General features: G+C 39.7%; 1 protein-coding gene across 1 annotated transcript in view; it reads right to left on the bottom strand.

The window, feature by feature from the left end:
- LOC111227081 (cytoplasmic phosphatidylinositol transfer protein 1-like) overlaps positions 1-2,299 on the bottom strand; it is a 47,202-nt gene extending 44,903 nt beyond the window's left edge. Inside the window, exon 1 of the mRNA XM_022752469.1 lies at positions 1,616-2,299. Coding sequence (XP_022608190.1) covers positions 1,616-1,663 — 48 coding nt within the window. The 5' untranslated portion in view covers positions 1,664-2,299. The remainder of the gene's footprint in view (positions 1-1,615) is intronic.
- Between the last annotated feature and the right edge of the window lie 17,958 nt (positions 2,300-20,257).

Genomic DNA, 20,257 nt, shown 5'->3' on the forward strand with positions numbered 1-20,257 from the left:
CTCACAGAAACGACTTCAGGGTCCTGAGCAGGATGATTCAGTAACATAAGGATCATTAGACTTCAGCAGAAGCTGCTCTAGTCAGCTCTTTGATCAAAAGTACAGATAACTCCAACTTCATCCTATCCCAACCCAAGAACAATAATATGGCCTTTGCTTGACCGCAGAGACAGACTGTATCTTCACAAATAGCACAGCTGGCTATGATACAATTTAATCACAGCAATGATGAACTACTATGGTAACACATTTATTCCAAGGTGCACTGGCTCCCTGTAAGTGGCATCTAAAGTCACATCATAAACTGGGTTAAATGGTGTGTAAAACCTTTTATGACACAGTTAAACTCAATAAAACACTTGAGCTGGAACATCTGTTGTTTAGGTTCAGGTAACCCTGGAATGAAGACTGTCTGCCTTTACAGCAGGAGGGAAAGTAAATGCAGCCCCAGCTACAAAATCTGTGACACCCTCTTAAAACATCACATACCACCAATGTTTAAAAAAGTATAACCACGAAACATGGGTGTCCGTTCATGTAATGAATGTCTCGAAATTAAAAGGTAACACTAATAGTGCAGATGAGAGGGAGACAGGAGCGGGATCAAGCCAAAATCAAATAAATACAAGCAAAAGGGAGCTGAGCACTGAATGTTCAAGAAATATCTTATTTGCATCCTAAAATGTCAAAGCACTGCCGCATGACTTGATCCTGAAGCTGTCTCTGTGTCACTGTGACCTGAGGGGAACTTCAGCCAGGAGATGCTCTTCTCCCTTATTCTGTCTTTCACTCTACCCATCTCCAAATACAAACGCAGTGTGTGAATGTTTCTCTTACAAATGAAAGCCGATCCGAAATGTGCATCAAAACTAAATTTTAGTAACTTAACTCAGAAACAGAGGGACGTAGAGTGCATGCAGCAGTTGCATAAGCCTCAATTCCAAAAAATAAGGAGTGCATAGGTAGCAGCGCTTCTCTTCTCATAAAATGTGACTGTGGAATAATAAAAATGCAGGAGTGTTTGGAAGAGAAGAAACGGAATAAGAGCTGTGAACAGAGGAAGAAAGCAATGTGTGTCTGTAGTATCTACACACATCACTCTTAACCACTCACAGAGCGTACGCTCACAATCCAAACACTCAAGGTAAAATAGATGCACGATTTGTCCTTCATTACCTACGGTATAACATTCACATGGGCTCGCTCTGCTGCTGTGCACAGTCTGTCTTACTCCCCTTGAACATATAACAGTGGGCTGAAAGAGAGACAACAGCAGCTCCACCGCGTGGTGGCTGCCTGACCGCACCTCGTGCGTTCAACGTGTCGCTTATTGCAGAATGACAAGCGCATCACCGAAAACTTTTCAATAATCGGTGCCATAGTGAAAACTATACTCTGTATAACAAGTATAGGCTAAATGATTGTAATGGTGTATTGCAGCTCATTAGTCGGAATTATATTGATTGATTTCACAGTGAAAATTGTGGCACCGATTATTAATTATTGAAAAAAACGGCAACTCTCTAGTTGTCAGTCACGGATTTGCAATTGAAGAGTAGACAATCGGCAGACAGCGGATTCAAAACATCACGAAAACCAAGAAAACTTCACCTACCTCCTCCACTGTGAGAGGCATGCAGATGCGGTACTCCTTCATCAACATAGTCCTCGCACAAAGATGATGGCAACACAGAGGAAGATGTAGTAGGCTGTCAGACTTCAGTCTTGGGTGCAAGCCTGCAAATCAGTCATTTAAATTAAATCATCTGTTATAAGTGAAACGGGATCCTCACTTCTGCATCAGCAACACCTCCTGCAGCGGCTCCGCTATGCCTACAACAGTCTCAACACACACCAAGTCCGAAGTAGGCTATAAGAGAGTCTCCCCGGGGCAAAAATAATCCTTCAATTTCCTAAACTACTCCAACAGCCGGAGTTTTGCCTCTGGATAACGCCTGCAGTGTAGAAAGTGTAAAGAAATGACACCAAACTCCAGAACAAGTCGCTTTCAACAACAAGCCGCTCGCGTCCCGGACAAGGACTGAACCTTTAGTCGTTCCCCTGGCTCCTCAGACATAAACACTCTTCGTTCAAACCGTGTTCACTTGAAAGCAGTATATCAGCGTTTCTCCTGCGCCTTTGAGTTTTCCTGACAGCTCTGTCCAGGGATGCGCAGCCGTGTGAAGCCGCTGCCTCTAATGCGTGAAAGAGAGGCAGCATTGCACAGGAAATAAGAGGATTTCACCGTCGTCTTACAAGCATCACTATAAAACATCACGCAAGTAGTGATCTTCTGTATAACAAGTATAGGCTAAATAATAGTAATGGTGTATTACAGCTCATTAGTCGGAATTATATTGATTGATTTGATTCAGTATTAGCGTTTGCACCAAACACTCATCTTATTTTTTTTTAAAACAACCGGAAGTCCTGCGTGTGTTTTTTTTTTTCTTTTTTTTTCTGGTTATTTAAGACAAGCTTGCTCACACAGGCAGCGCTTGACAAACTGCTTTAGGGTCTCAAGGATTTCAAAACAGAAGCAGGACCACAACCAACGTGAAAACAGAAACGTTAAGCGACTTTTAACATGTGGGATAATGTAGCACCTATGTCACAAAACATTGGTAGGAGAAAGCTGATGAAATTGCGTTGTCGCTGTGCAGCATTGCGTAACTGTGTTTCATAATTACGCACCTGAAGCTTTTTGTTTTTGTTCCCCTCTGTTTATTATTAACATATTATCATTTAAACAGAACCTTTTATTTGAGTTATGAGAAACTACGGATGTTTCTACAAAATAGGCTATATGTATTATAGATTATACAGAAGGTCTTTATACAGTTTAACGTATAGGCTAGGTCTATAAGACATCGTGAGGTTTTTTGCCACATTGTGCTTGTAGCGCTGTGGTTCTGACCTAGGACTGATCACAGCTGTAGATCTGACCTTGGTGCTGAATTGGAGCTGACCGTGGTTCTGAAATTCAGCCAGGATTTATTCGATTGCTAGAAATATGATTTTAAAACAAAACCGAAGTTAATGAATTGTTTACATATTCTTTATAGATTAGCGATATGCTACTGACAAGAACTCTCAGGTTGCCAGGTTGGGAAACCGCTTAGTCATAAGTATACTTTGGTAAAGTCATTAATAACGGCTTTCATTTTCTAATAAGTCTGTTGTTTGATTTAAGTTATCAGAAAGTTGTTGTCATTACTGTAAGTCATTAATAAAGGGTGATGAACATTGAGTCTGCAGTTATATGTGTACAAGGCATTAATAAAATGTCATTAGTTTCTCACTTTCTAATGAGGCAGCAGCAAATGTTAGAAAGCCATATGTAATTGCAAATGTCAATTACTTATTTAAAAATGTTTTTGATAATAATCTGATTCTGCAGTTATATATTTTAAGGCGTTGTATTAAACATTCTGATCCATATGCTCTGCAGCTCTTTTCCAGAAGGTCAGAGGTCAAACTCTTCAGTTTTGTTAGGAGGAGGATAAACAGAAGACGCAACCTGGCAACCCAAAAGTTGTTCTTAACAAATAATTTAGAAACAGTGACAAAGCAATTAGCTGCAGCTTATAAACATTTTATAAAGGCTTCACATGCATGTTTAGCTCTTTAGTCAGCTAATTCACTGCTATTTGCCTAATGAGCTACAATTTTTACTCCTCTGGGTTAATTATCATTAACGTAGCGTAGCTGTCAATGCTAGTAGTTAGCGAGCTAACATGCCAATATATTCTTGATTCTGTCGGAGCTGTGTGGGGCACTTACCAGGAGGTGTATAGTTTTTCTTTTTAATCTTCACTTTAGCTTCACTTTTTATTGTTTCTTTTAGTCTTAGCAGGCTCAACTGTTTAGTGCGTTACCTAGCAACCTGTCACCATGCAGACACTGTTTAAACTGCGGCCTGTCTGCTTTAGTCAAATTTCTTACTAATAAGTTAATTTGATAGCCTACAATTTCATTAACTAAACTACTCTAATGTTGTAGATAGTGTTATTGAGCAGGCATTTGTCTTTGTTATTGTTTCAGAGGAAAATGATTCCTCTGAATCATTATGCTCCTACGGACCTGCAGTTTGTGACTGAGTAAGACGTACAGATTTATGGCGGTAGATGCAACAGACACACTCATATTTCATATTAAACTTTTATTATTGTGTTTTGTTCGTCTCAGGGCATTTGTAAACAGAGCATAAAATATCATATGCAGTACTGGTTTCAGATGGTAGATGTCACCAGAGATCTTTATTTCAATGAGAAGAGGCAGGGCAGACAAGTGTTTGTATCACATAAATTATGTGTTTAATTTATTTAGAGATTACACATATCAAGGGTGAAGCTCAAATTTTTTAGCCCTTTTCAGACTGAGAAATTAGCACTTTCATTTTTCATTTTCACACAAGATAAGGCTTTCTGATTCTGAGACAATTGACTGCACAATACAATAAATAGTAACATTAGTTAGTTTATAAGGTCTACATTACATTCTGCTTTGCATTATTATTATGTTATGTTGTTTTTTTGCAGTTAAAAACAATATTTTTCTCTGTGAAAATAAAGATTAATTTTCCTCTCTTGGTATGGCATGGGTATATCTAATGCTAGTATATCTAATGACCTCTGAGTATATTTTGACACCTATTATTTTTAGTGTAATTTGGACTGTATCAGCCAAAAATGATTTAAAATCTATAGGAAGTCTCTATACAATACTAAGATCTTGAAAAGAGATGTGCAATGTTACTATACATGTACAGTAAAGTATTGTTTTGGTTCATTAGACAGTGAAATAATCAAATAATGAAATCAATGAATCAGATTAATAGCTGTTTAACCAAAATAGACAATTTCATCCTAATAAAAGAAGACTTTTGAAAGTTTTTTTTCTTCCTAAGATAATGAACAAAATGACAGGGAGTTTGTTTTTCACACCAGTAGCTTGAAAGATTGCCTGTTCCTGCTATCAGCTCATGAAAACTGAATTGAAAATAATTCAAGTTACCTCTCATAATTTTTTGCATAAATTAGACCAGTGGACTGACCTTTCCCTCTGTGTTGTGAAGGAAGGAAACAGAAGTTATGGTGTCTCAACTGAAGAGGGTGCAATGCACCTGCATGTGTTGTGTATCTGAAATACATTTCTTGCACTATTAGTGTGTAATGTGCACAGTATATAAACATCCAAGCATACTCACAAACACAAATGTGATGGCCTGTATGTGCCATAGTTCAAACCGAAAGTCTGTTTCAACATTAATGAAAGCACAAATGCAAACATGACAGCAAACAACCTCACTCACATACAGTTGAGATACCTTTCGCTTAGCCATAAGAGGAGAGGAGAAAGGCACAACTGAGCTCTTAGCTGCTGTCAGGAACTTTCATAATCTTTTCACAGTAAGTTTGATGTCAACAAAGATGATTTGATGGTGTAAGTTCTCTGGACTGAGCAGCTGAATGCAATTAATGACTTGTATGCACTTGTATGTAAAAGTTGGGGCACCCCTGGGCAAACAAAATATTTTGTTAATATTTTAAATGAAAGTGAATAGGTGACAATATAATTAAGCCTTTTTCAAATTTGAATGCACTGTCACTTTTTATCTCATGAACATGTATACAGTTTGTGCTCAGTACTGAGTAACCCCACCTTTAGCAGAATTGGCAAGTTCTGAGATATTTTTAGGTTGTCTTGAATGTACAGCGTGTTTAAGAGATGTTCAAGTCAAGGGCCATTCCCAAACCTTCAGCTTGTGCTTCTTGAAGTAGTTCATGGTGGATTTTGATGTATGCTTTGGCTGATTTTGTATGTGTGTGTGTGTGTGTGTGTGTTTGTTTCACTGTTGGGTTTGGTTGATGTGTGCAAACAGTGGGGTTTTACGAATGGGTTTGTGTGGTTTCAGTGGTGCCTGTGCCTTATTTCACTGGTGTTCACATGCTTTCATTGGTCTGTGTGTATGTGTGCATGGTTTCACTTGCATGTGTGGTGAGAGTGTGATGCTACACGCACACACGCACACACGCACACATGCACACATGCACACATGCACAGAAACCAGCCAGTGAATTTCAGGTCTGACTTGCTGCAAGTTGACTACAGAAATCATATGTAATTGATATTGAATTTAAAGGAAAATATGACATTATGCTAAGATATTTGTCCTGTCAAACTGCTACAGTTAGGCAGACACACATATCTGCTCGCACAGACACTCAAACACACACGGCAAAATCTGTTTATTATAGCCAGTACCAGTGTCGGCAGAGAGGAGAAACTGTTGCTAAGAAACCTGGCTTGCTTGCCTCTTGCCGCTCAACATCATTAGCTGGCCTTTACTGTCACTTTCCTAACCTCTCAGTTCAGTCAGTCCACTGTTACTGTGGAGGAGCTTGTTTCTCAGCTTGTTCAATAGTGGGGGTTGTGCTGGAGCCAAAATTAATAAACAGTTTACCGGAGCCATCGGCCAGGCAAAGGAAACACTGGTGTTAGATGAGTGTCACAGGCCAGTTTAATGATTGCATTACATCCCGGTGAATAGGCAGGGAGAGGAGAGGATCTCTTTTAGGCTTCCTTTGTGTGAATTTCTTACCGCTCTAGTAGAGCATGATTTAATCCATGTAAAGTCCATCATCGAAAATTGGATTGTTCAGTGTGGACACCAAGGGTTTAGGTCTAGTTAAATCAAAAGTGTGACACCCTTGATCCTCCTGTTACTTGGTGTAAAGTTTGTCTGTGGGTTGATCTGCTTTTCATCTTATTCTTCTCTCACTGAGAAAAATACTGTGAAAAGAGTTGCTATTACACATTTAAAGGTTCTGAGACACATTTTTTTTGATCAACTTGTTTGCTTATCTTGGCAGCATTGCTGAACTAATGCGGGCTGTTATAGGAGATTATTGTGGAGCTGGACTGTACTATAACTGGGTGGAGGCTGTGAATAACATATTTCTCATAATTGCAGGTAGGGTGTACTGAAGATAAGACATGGGTAATAACGTTGAGTATTTATAGAAATTATAAATATCTATATATTATGGGTATCTATAGACTCTATCACATCTGATCAAACCATACCAACACAGTTTTAAGGTCATTTAGTTTTTGAGTGTTAAATACTTAATAAATGATACCTAAGAGTGTCTTTTTTACGAGCTTTAACTATGATTGTTGTGCAGGTAGTTATTTTATGTTATAGAAAAATACATATGATTGGAAATCAGGTTTCTAGGGGCTTTAATTATTGACCCCATATGGACACACAATCGCTTTCAGATTTTTTATGATCAATCTTGTTTGATAGAGTCTGGAAAAAAAACATGTCTGCAGCAGAAATTGAATGCTTAATCTTTGCTTATTACCTATTGTACATTACTTGACCAATGAGACCTCCACAATTTCTAAAATCTGTTGCTGGAAAAAAAGGTTTTTAAGCACTCAAAACCAAATATGTTCTTCATGATTATGGCACTCTGACATTTTTTTTTTGTTTGAAATTCTGAATCAGCATAGCTGGAGTACTATCTTTGTGTGTGTGTGTGTGTGTGTGTGTGTGTGTGTGTGTGTGTGTGTGCGCGCGCATGTGTGTGTAGTCCTATGCGATTATAGTTTGGATCTCTCGTGTTGACAACACACGATCAATAGTGTTTGTTTCCATGTCATTTATGAAGCAGGCATTCGGCACCATGAATGCCTGACTCTGGCCTGTGCAGAGCAGTGAATGGAGGCCAGTTCATTAGTGAAAGGAGAGGAGTGATGAACTGGCTGGAGAGTGTGAGGTGATTATGTCATACAGTATCATTTGGACATCATGGAGGGTGCTGTTCTCAGCTGTGTGTGTTTTCAACACAGGGATTCACACATAGAGAGGAGTGCTGCTCATCAGCATATGATATGTTCATGGACACACATATACACACATATCCCACGCTGTATGTAGTCTGAGACACTCTCTCACACACACACATACACACACACACACACAAACAAACAAACTACCACAAACTTGTGTACATGTATTCCTCTCTCTAAGGCTGTCAAATGCACACAGTGAGGTGGCAATTGAGATTTGAGAGATGACATTAACGGTGACACTGACAGCAATCTGAAGACGGAACACCTTTGAGGGATTTTATGAGGTGAGGTGACAAAGTTTGTCTGCAGATAAATTGCTGTGTCTGTCTCTGTTGCTGCGCTGGGACTGTCAAAACAGCACCTTCCGCAATAGCACCTGTTCCTTGCTCCCTGAGGCCTGATGTTGTCAGAAATCTGAAGGGACTTTGATTGGTATTTGAAAGTATTCACATTCTAATTAATATAGAGATTAAGGGATGTCTAATCAAAAGCACAAGAAGCAGATTCTTATGATGACTGCAGCTGGATAATTGTCTGTTTTTCCCCAGTGCAGCTGATTATAAAATCAAGGGATTTATAAATTAATATAACATCAACTGCACTTGGAAAATTGAAAAGTTTTCTGAAGGGTGGCTGTGTTGATTTACCATGAATACTTTACATAAGGAGCAGAAGAACACAACAAGAAGAAAAAACAAGACGCATGAGAAGGCAGCATCAAGTAGCAATACCCTTTATAACTTTCAAATGTGGATCATTTGCAAATTGAAGGAGAGATTTTAACACATTGCTCACAAATGTCCCTCTTCTGTCGCCACATCTGCACTCATCCTTTATCAATCATGCAGATGCAACCTTTTAGAGCGGTGATTGACGCTTCCATGTCAAGACTGTTTCCATGGAGACACTGAGATCCAATACATTTCTAGGCTTTCCCTATCACTGGTCTAAAACACAAACACTAGGGAGTGGTGGTTCTTCAGGACCAGCAAATGTACCAATCCCATAAACGAGGTACCATAATGTGTCTTTTTATCCAGGTAATTTCAGACTTCCCATTTCCCAATCTAGTGGGTCAGACAACCATCTAGGTGTCATGCACATTTCATTTAGAGCAGAAGATTGTCTGATGCATAATGTATAATGAAATCTCAACTTATTGCCAGTGGAGAGATATCACTGTGAGAGATTTGGCATCTTTTTTCATCTCCGGGCTCAGCTTGCATTTCTCCTCGAAGATTAAACGACAACCGCTCAATATCACAGCTATTAGGGTGTGATGTATGAAGGGAGAAGAGTGCTGTGAAACGTGTACATATGTGCATATGTGGCTGTCTCCTGTGCACGTGTGTGTTCTTGTGAGTATGTGCACATGTTATATGTGCTTGTGACTGTGTGTGCTAGAATTTTTTTTACAGACGTGATGTTTTTTTGCTTCGTCACAGTGACCGCAGCGCATTTTAGGCCTGCTGATCATCCCCTGCTCACAGCCAAGCTGCTGCCTCCATGTCACTATGGAGACACTGCTGTTGCTATACATCAGCCAATCACTGCAGAGTAGGAGATGTTAAAAAGTTGTCAGTTTAAAGATCCTCTGTGTTATTTGGTGTGTGCTCAGGAAGTCAGACTGTTTCTGTCACTTTGTGTCTCTGCCTTTTCCTCTCCGTTGATGGGGTTTCCATCCACTTTTTTTTCTTGTAATATTAAAATGTATAGAAATAAAGAAGCAGAATGGAAATGGCAAAATTCAATACAATGTCCTCATTATCATGAAATAGTTTTCACCGTCCCTTGATGCGGAAAAGTTGGTTTGAAACCGTCCAAAAAAAGTGCAACATGTCACAATCTGTTGAATAAACAAAGACTTACTCAACACATTTAGTTAAGGAAGAAGTTCAAATTCACCTCAAGGTTTGATGAAATCTTACGTTGTCTTTCTAGTTTTGTCTCAGCCCTGTTTACACATCCTTTGGTCCATTTCATGCATTCTGAACTCAGTCTGAAGGACAGGTCGAGACAAGTGATCGAATAGCCATAAGGACAACAAAGACATCCTGACATGAGATGAAGAAGGTGAGGTGTGCTAACATCTCAGAGCTGAGCTGAATTTTTGTGGACCTTCAAAGTGCCTTTCACTTAAATATGCCTTATATTTTACCCAAACAATTGAATTGGCAGTATGACGTTGTAGTTTAACTTTGACCTTCTGTAGAACGGTCAAAAATACAAATGTAAGACCCACAAACATATTTTCTTAAAGTGATGTTTCGGGTTATTTGACGCAGCACATCAGTCAGCTAGTGTGCGAACTAGTAGCAGGCTACTCCAAATATATTGCAGATAATACACTGACTATGCATGACTACCTCACACAACCCTACATCAAATAACCAGAATTATCACTTTAAGTGACCATTATTGTAGTTGCTTTTTAAATGACAGTGAGAATAAAAATGACAAGACAACAGGAAGCAGCTGAATGAGAAAGAAAAGAGAAAGAACTGAGGGAGAGAAGAGGGATGAGAAGCCAGTAGTGGGAAGAGTTCAAACAAGTCAGGTTAGAGAGAGAAAGAGATGGGAAAGGTGAGTTAATGATCCTTTAGATGGAGGCTAATGAGATCATATGAGGTGCTCTAAGGTGCTGTCTAGACTGTGATGACACACACACACACACACACACACACCTACACACACACACACACACACACACCTCCCCACCCCCCTCCTCCCTCTCACCTGTGGAGTGGGAACAAAGACACACCATGAATTGATGAGCTCCTTCCTCCAGTATTACTGTTGTTAACAGCTTGCCTGTAGCTGCTCAGGCTCGGGCTCAGACAACTACTGCTTCTTGTTAAGAGAACTTATGAACGCTTAGGCTACATCCACACTACTATGTTTTAGTTTTAAAACGCATCTCTTTTGCTACGTTTACGCCTCCGGAGTTTTCGAGCACCTAAAACGGAGACTTTTGGAAACAGTGCTGGCCCCGTTTTAGTTGTATTTGCGCGACATTTGGAAACGATGACGTACACACGCACCGTCGCTCCATGATTGGGTCTTATCACCCTTGACGACCAGTGGTGAAAGCAACATGGATAATGAAACACAAACATTACTGACCTTGTTGTCTTTGTTGGCAGCTGTTGTGCAGTTAAATTCTACCTTTTAATGCTACAACTGCCTTTGTAGTTTATTGTTTACAGTATTTTCTGCAACTAATCAACTGCACAGTAGACAATCTGCTTCCTGTTTATACTGGCTCGCACATGACCAGTGTATGTGAATGGTCATGTATATGTATGAGTTTTCAGGTGTGTTAGCATGGATGGAGATCGTTTTTGATACGGAGCTAAAATGCTCGTCTGGACAGAGATTGATTTCCTGGTTGTCAGGATGTAGTGTTGAAGTTTAAAACTCAGGTACAGCAAGAACCCTTTTGTTATTGTTGATGTTACTGTTGTCACTAGGACAAAATAAATATGAATTCAGCTTCATATTGTGTGCTTTGCTGCCCCTCTTTCATCTTCCTTTTCAATCTTTGCTCTGTGACTGTGTGAATGCACCTCAATTGCTTTGCATTTTACCTGAACCTCAGTTACCTCGTCTTGAGTAAATTTTCACTTTGTGATTGATTTGCAATTAAACCCAGAGATGATGAAATATTAAGTCTTACAAGTAACAGATTTTCAAATGAGGAAGTGTGTGTGTGTGTGTGTGTGTGTGTGTGTGTGTGTGTGTGTGTGTGTGTGTGTGTGTGTGTTGTGTGTGTGTGTGTGTGTGTGTATTGATGATACGCACTATTGATCTTTCCTCTGCTCTCTAAATTGCCTCCAAAATTACATTTGCTCATATGGAATTGAGGTGGCAGAGAGGCAGTGATGGTGGTGGTGGGTTGCACTGCAGCCATCTCCTCATTGTAAACGGTTTGTTGTCTTTGATAGCCAGGCTCACTCACCTGCATCAGCCCTAAATGCAGTGGATTAATAATGTAGGTGCCTCGCTCCCGTGAGGAACACCACTGATTGGATGGAAATCATCCTGTCACTTCATGTGCTCCGCCTCTGCTGTGCCACTCCAATTAAACATATTGTATACACACACACACACATAGACATGCAGGTGATCATACATGCCTGTCACATTTGGAAACATGTACTTAGAGATGTGAGGAAATTTGTGACACACACACTCATACACACACAGCAGCCCAGACACAGGCAAATGTGACTGTCACTGCCTGTTACATGTGTCTGTTTCTTCATGGATGTGCTCATCCTTTGTGTAATTCCATGCAGTGCAAATAATGGGCTGAAAAATGACACATCTCTATGCATCACCCTACAACTGATTAGAAATTTCCACCGCCACAAGTATAGTGGAACAGAAAAGGTCTAATTTGTTACAGAACGCCAGCTTGCCCCGTCTCCGAGTAGGACACAAAACGATCCTTTAATTTGATTATGTAGAAGGTAATGAGAGTGGGTGATAGATGACAGTGCAAAGACATTCAGCAGATGTGTGTGTTTGTACTGTAGCTGCGTACGTCTCCCTGTATCTGCGTCAGTCTCAGTTTGGCTGTTTTGGTGCACTTTGTGTCATTTCATGTAAACGATGGAAGCAAGTGAGGGTGAGGCGACGTTAGTGTGATGCACAACACTGTCGTCAGGTATGAAGTGGACCCCTCTGGCCTGCGTGGAGTTGCAGTTGCTGTTTCTGAATAATCTTAACTATGTGTGAGCAGTGTCAAAAATTCAGTTGCTAACAATATCTCACAAAACCAATCCTAATAATTATGAATGTGTCACACAAAGCTTGAAATTGTTGAGCTCTAGTTTCTAAATGGAAGTGGTCCATTGAGCATCCACAATTATAAAGCTCTACAATTTTAAAGTGTGATGGATTCAAACATCATCAAAATCATTCCTTGCAATTGTAGTATACCTGCAGTGGTGGAACAAATACTCAAAACCTTTACAGTTCTTAAAAATACAAAAATGTAAAAATACTCCATCACAAATAAAAGTCCTGCGTTCAAAAGTGTACTTAAGTAAACGTGCTACTTAATGTATCAAAGATTGTAGTCCTTGGCCCTTCTGACTACTAAATTATCATGTATATTAGACTGTTAATACTAATGCATCAATGTAAAAGTAGCATTTAAAAGTTGTAGCTGGTTGAGTTGCGACTAGTTTTAACTACTTTTAGTATCATCTAGTGGTTCCCAATGTGGAGGTCAGGCCCCATCCAAAGGGTCATAACATTAATCTGAGAGATGATTAAAAATCGAATTTCCTCTGCCCAGATATTTTTTCATGTTTTGGATTTTTTCTCTAATCTTCTCTAACCGAAAAAATTCTCGAGTTGTATTTTATAAGCTTGTCACTTTTTTTAATGTAAAATCTCAATTCGAAAAGTAAGTAGTGACTGTAGATGTCAGATGAATAGTTAATGGTAAAAAGCACAATATTTCTCTCTGAAATAGCAGTGTAGAAGTATAAATTGGCATAAAATGAAAGTAAGTAAGTAAAGTACAAGGACTTCAAATTCATATGTAAGCACAGTTCTTGTTTAGATGTACTTTCCATCACCATATACTTCCGTCTAGCTGATGTTCTTAGCTAAATATATAATTCAGCTTGGTACATGTAGTATAAATGTCATAATTCAGTAAATAGAAAGGCCATTTTATCACCACAGTTTCTAATGAGTCAAATGGAATTAAATGCATGTAAAATAAGCAGCTGGACACACACACACACACACACATACACACACAGAACTGATAGCTGTGACGCACAAATTTGATGCAAATTAATACAAAGTAAAAATAGAACTGGTGCCAAACCAGCATTGATCATAGGTGGATGAACAGCCTAGCAGAATGGAGCAACATGATGGAACAGTGAGACAGTATTAATCCCATTCACATTTTTTTATTCGACATCATACAGGTAACAACTTTTGTCATCCCTGAAATAGTTACGCCTGTTTTGGAGGAAATGCCCTTTGGCCATGGTTTCCATACCCCGTTGGTGGTAAAAGAGGATGCTTTGGGACGGCTGAAGGGGGGGGGGGATGTCAAGCTGAATCAGTACAGAGCAATAAGTGACTGGCAGTGTCAGCTCCAGTAACACACAAGCTCTGATCAGCTGAGGGCGCAGAGAAGACGCCGTGTCGTGTTTAACCCTGTTTTACCCTTTTGTGTAAAACCGGAGGTGAGCACCTATGTGAGAGGGAGAAATATCTCTCCTACTCTCTCCTTCTGTTCATTGGCTCAAATGCAAATGGATGATGCTCAATATTCTGAAAGTTCAGCAGGCATTTCATTCTTCTGCACACAGACCAGCAACTTTAGCACTTGAGACATCCTCTTGAGGGAAACCAGGAGTCGCTCAGCTACCATGAAAGGCCTTTGTGCCCTTTTCTCCCTGAAACAAAACAGCGTGATCTTTCCTTCCTTCTTTCTCTCTCTCTCTCTCTCTCTCTCTCTCTCTCTCTCTCTCTCTGATTCTGTCTCTCACTCACTCGCTCTTGCAGTCTCCATGGTGACTATGAAGCTCATACCAAGGAGCAAGTATATACTGTATAATGAGAAAAATTAAAATTAAGATTGAGAAAACTTTGGCTGTACTTATGTGCTCTCCTCCCACGTTGCCCATGAGTGAGTCACAGGCCTGCATGATGGAGATGAGAGCTTTTACCAAGCAAGTGAGAAAATGGTTGTTCTGCCAGAGTCATTCAAAGATACAATTAGCCCATAAGCTGTGCGGCACTGCACATTTTTTCTAATCTAAACTGAGTAAGTGGTGAGAATGCAGTGTGTTTCTTTTGCTTTTTTGGAACATCTTGGTTATGTCTCATATATTTTTTTTACCCCCATGAGAACAAATGCCAGAATGGCCCATAAGCTCAGCCTCCCTTAACTATCAAAACAAAATGCAGATGAAGCAGTTTACAGGGACATTTTCTGTGAAATGTTCTTACCGTGCATCGCATGAGGACTCAGATAGACGCCTGTTCACACACTGCCACATTGGCCTTTGCTTCAAGTTCCTACCTTTGCTGTTTGAGCACAGCGAGGGCACGAGAATATGCAAATGTTCGCTTATTCTCGTTATAGTTTTGTCATGGAAATGTTAAACTCTTATCATCTGCCTCTTAGCATCATGTGCCATAACACAAGTTAGATAACAGAAGTGACGTAAGTGGTAAATTTCAAATACAAAAGATGCACAGAGTGAGACAGGACAGTTTTGTTTTATGTCTGATGATGCAGTCCTATAATATAACAGCAGTTTGCTCAGCCACAACATGTATTATCAGAAGGTTTATAAGCAAACTTATATCAAGCTCTCGTTATTGTCTACAAACAGCAACATTATCAAAGCTCCTTGTGAAAGAAAGAAAGAAAGAAAGAAAGAAAGAAAGTGAAAATGACAACAGGTACAACAAAATGAAAGACAGACAAGCCTAGGCAAGTTGCTGTTTGCCAAAAGCTCCCAACAAACACTTTTCCAAAATTTGTTGTTGTCTGTGTGATTACCTGGTGCTGGCTTTGTCAGTGTAAGCACTATTCATTTTTTTCTCTTCCTGTCTCTGCTCTTCCTGCTCTTCTCTTACATAACAGAAAAAAACATAATGGCGGTGCTCAAATTTATTTTTCCACAAGGGCTGGACAGAATAACGCCTCCATGCTCATCATTTGTAACAATTATTTCCTGTGTGCGTGCGCGTGCATGTGTGTCTGTGTGTGTGTTATTGCCTGACCTTTTCTTCCACCTCTCTTCCCTATTGATTGTGAAAACAGACTTGGATTAATAATTCACAAAAACAGTGGGAGTTTTGACTACTCTTGTTGCCCATGGCAGCAAGACCCTAGTTTGTGTTTGCATGTTGTGTGTGTGTGTGTGTGTGTGTGTGTGTGTGTGTGTGTCTGCAAATGTGTGTTTTACACCAACTCAAACCCTATGAACTCTAAGGCTGCTGATATCACAACTTCCATTCTCTCCACTGCTTTGTCCAGTCCTCCCTTTCAATACTGTGAGTGGAATGTATAATATATGAGTGAGCATTGTTATTGTCACCTGTTTGAAGTGTCAATGAATACACATGGACACATCTCATCATACACCAGAACCACTGTCTGGAATCATTAAGCCATTAAAGGAATAGTTTGAGATTTCTGGAAAGACGCTTATTCGCTTCCTTGCTGAGAGTTGGATGAGAAGTTTGATACCATGGCTAGGACCAGTTGCCAGACAACCAGCAGAAATTAAAGCTACATCCACACTAATACAGTTTAGTTTTAAAACCCATCTCTTTTGCTATGTTTACACCTGGCATCCACAGGAGTGTTTAAAGCACCTAAAACAGAGACATTTGGAAATGATGACATAGACCCCCACGGCCCCTCCCTGATTGGGTCTTATCGGCCCCGACTACCAGCGGTGAAAGCAGCATGGATAACGAAATATAAACATTGCTGACCTTGTTGTCTTTACTAGCAGCTGTTGTGGAGTTAAAATTCCGCTTTTTAATGCTAGAACTGCCTATGCTGTTCCACATTCATAGTATTTTCTGCAACTAATCAACTGCATAGTAGACAATCTGCTTCCTCTTTATAGCTGCTCGCAGTGTACATGACACCGGCAGTGTATGTGGTTGTGAATGTATGCGTTTTTCAGGTGTGATTGTATGGATGGATCACAGCATTAAGAGGCATGTGGGCATGTATAATCAAATTACTCTTGGTTATTTCAAAAACATGCAAATAAAAAGTCATCGGAGGCAATAACTCAGGTGACTTTACAAAGTAGCAGTGCGACAGAAGTTACGTCAAGTCACGTAGACCTGTGTGATAAAAAACATTAACCCAAGATGATAATTCCCAGTAATGGCAGTCTTGGTGCTCAGTGAAATGAAAATTGTTAATTTAATTGTTTAATCCACTTTAAACCAGGCAGGAATGGGCTACTGCTAGATTCCAACCCAAGTCCATTCCAAGTGAAATCACATATCACAATCGCAACATCTGCCAAAATAATCACAATATCGCATATCGTGCAGCCCTAAATAAAAAGCTACACGTACGTGGACCTGAAAGCAACATTAATGGAGACTCTCTCTCTCTTCGTCATTTGTTGAATTCACTCTTCTTCCTCTCTTATTTCCAGTAGTAAACGCATGTGATTTAGTCAAGCACGCTCCTCTCAGACAACATTTAATTTCCACATCCATGCTCCGTCAGCTCCTCTTCCTCCATTCTGCCTCCAGGCCAGAGTACAGTATGCGGCGTATAGTGTGTAGAGTGGAAACAGTGGTAGCATGTTGCACTCTTGCGCTGGGCTGGATTGCCTTATTACAGGTCTATCTCCTCTCAACAGTCACCACCGATCCAAGTCATTAGACAGCAGAGTGCCTGCTTGAGAGAGCACTGGAGCAGAAAGATAGAGAGGGAGGGAGGAAGGGCGGGAACAGGGGAGAAGGGGTGAAAAAGCAGATAAAAAGAAGGTGGTGATGAACCAATGGCTCACTGTCACTGCCTTCAGAGGAAAGCAGCAGAGAGGGGAAAGGAAACAGAGGAAAAGAAGAGGAGGAGAAAGTAGATTGAAGTCGACATGGTGGAGGGAAAAAGAAAGAAAACAGTGATTAAGGAAAGAAACAGAGGAGAATGGGGGAGCGTAATCTGTTGCCAGGCAAGAAAGAGACGCAAAGAGATAAAAATGAAGAAAGTAGAGACAAAAGTCAGAAAACAAAGATGTGAGATAGAAAAAGAAAATGAAGAAAGAAAAAAAACTTGTTCAAGAGAAGGTAAATGGGAGAGAGAGAGTGTGAGAGAGAGAGAGAGAGAGAGAGAGAGAGAGAGAAAGAAGTGGGAACAAGAAGTAAAGGGAGTGGAGTGTGGGCTGTAGAGAGAGAGAGAGAGAGACTTGAAAAAAAGTGACATGGTGACAAGGAAGGGTAGAAAATGGCAGCGTGTCAGAGAAGAAGAGAGGTAGTTTTGATTGGAGGAAAGAAAAACATGGTCATACCTAAGCAGAGTGGAGAAAGACAGCCGAGGGTGAAAGCAGCGCTTCGGTGTAAATTGAGTGTTGGTGTCACTGTCTCCCTGAGGTGAAGAGCGTATTGTTCAGTATAGTACATGAGCTTTTCTTTTTCTCTTTTGATTGAATTCACTGAGACCTTTTTTTTGACCACAAAGGAAAGACAGAACAGGACAAAGAATGAATACAATATTATCAGTAGAATAAAAGCAGCATCAGTATCAGCAACAGCAACGTAGAGAAGGAAAAATAAGATATGAAAGGAGAGTACACCTTTGCATGTTGTGCATTCAAGTCATGTCTAAAGAATGTCACTATCGTCGTACCATATTCATGTCATATGTTCAGGATTTGCAAGCCTGTATATCACTGGACAAATCAAGACAGTTGCATGGCAGCAGAGCTGGTCGTGTGCAGGTTAAAAAATACTGTGCATTAACAATATAACACATCCATGTTTGCTTACTTTTAAACCAAGTTGAATATGTCAGAGTTTCCAGAAAAATCTTCCAGATTTTTTATCTTAATGTTTATGCTTATGTTTTATCTTAATGATAAAAACAATAGTGCATATTTGACATTAGCTGTGTCCCAAGTCAGGGGCCGCATCCTTCCGAGGATGTTGTCTATGACTGTGGCTGCAGGCAGCAATCTTTTTCACAAAAACTCGAGGTTTTAAGGCTCTTAGTTTTAACTGTTGTTCCGTTCAGCTGACCTGAAACCCAATATTTTAACTTAAAAGTGTAATCCTCAGGCTCTCTGTCTGCGTTGTTTTCTGCTATATTATTTTCATTATCGCAAGGAATTTGGGACAGGCCCAAGAAAAGAAGGCAGCATTTCTTGGCTGCATTTGTGGGAGCCTTTGAAATGGGACAGAACTGCTATGGGATAGAACTAAGCCCTTCTAAATGACTTGATTTAATCACTTTATTGTATTTCTCCTCTCTTCTCCTGATAGTGTGTCATCTAAATGTAAGCGTGATGCTGTATGGTTGATTATACCTATTTGTCCATGATGTGGTAATTAAATAAAACCATCAAAAGCCACACAATCAGAATCACAGAAGTAAGCACCTGACTACTCACGAATTGCAGAAGTGTGGGAACTGGGAGATAAAGAGGTAAAATGGTGCACTTTTTGCAAAGTGTGATGTGTTTCTATTTGTCTCTCGCCTGTTGTCCTCACTCCTGCTCCACATCGTGCCCATCATTTCAATTTCATTTCATGTTCCTTTCTCTTTTTTTTTCTCAGTCCACCAGGCTTGCAAGAAATCTAACCCTGTGATTTCAAACATTTTTGCCAGCTCAGACACTCTCTGAGGGACACCGCTGAATGGAAAATGCTGTTACTGTACTGCTGTGTGTAGAGAATAGGAGCAGCTTTGACAGCACTCAGTCAGAGGTCAGGAAAGGGACTGACAGCTTTACATTGATAGCAGTGACTCAGAGGACCGGATGACTCCTCCAAACATCAGCTTCCCTCATCAACAAAGTGACACAAAGGTGAGCCAATGGCTTTTTCTGAGACTAGGCCATACTGTGGCCACGTGTCTAGATGTTTTTCTATAAGATCCTCATTCACAGTAAAATATTCTTTTCCTCTTTTACCAGTTGTATTCTGCACTCAATTTATAAATGGTACTGCAGGGAATAAATAGAAGATAAACCAAAGTAAGATTACATAACTCACATCTTCATGCATAGAGTAGTTTATGAAAATTAGGTTCACACATCCATACATTATAACTGCTATTATTAGATGTCAAATGCTATTTGAAATTTTCACCTCTTTCATCATGTGCAAATCTCACATTGTTTCACCCTGCAGATATCATTGTGTGTTATATACAGCAACCTATTTTCATCAAATCTAAAACATCATCTAAAATAATCTAATGAAGTATATATATGTATATATTACATATATACATACATTTACATATATTATTTTCAAGTGGTATGGTAATTGTAAAAATCCTAATGATATTCCTACTTACCTGTTGCATTCAAATAAATTCACAATTTAAAAACACACAATACTCTCAATTTATAATTATATATTGTAATCCATTGGGTCTGTGTCAAGCCTCTGTGAATAAGAAATTAGATGAGTGTGAGGGGGGTAACACAAGCAGGCTGTGGTTTCCTCCACAATCCAATTACATACAGTATGAAAGCAATCTAACAAGCATTTCCTTGACCTTTTCCGCACGCAAAACAATTACAAATCTAACAGTATAGAGGGTCATCTTTGTTGCTATATTTTATTTATTTATTTATCTATTTATTTGTCTCTTATGCAAGTTTAAATTATTTACAGAGCCACATTTGCCTGTGCACAATGT

The sequence above is a fragment of the Seriola dumerili genome, unplaced genomic scaffold, assembly GCF_002260705.1.
Source record: "Seriola dumerili isolate Sdu_G_001 unplaced genomic scaffold, Sdu_1.0 BDQW01000169.1, whole genome shotgun sequence".
Taxonomy (NCBI): Eukaryota; Metazoa; Chordata; class Actinopteri; order Carangiformes; family Carangidae; genus Seriola; species Seriola dumerili.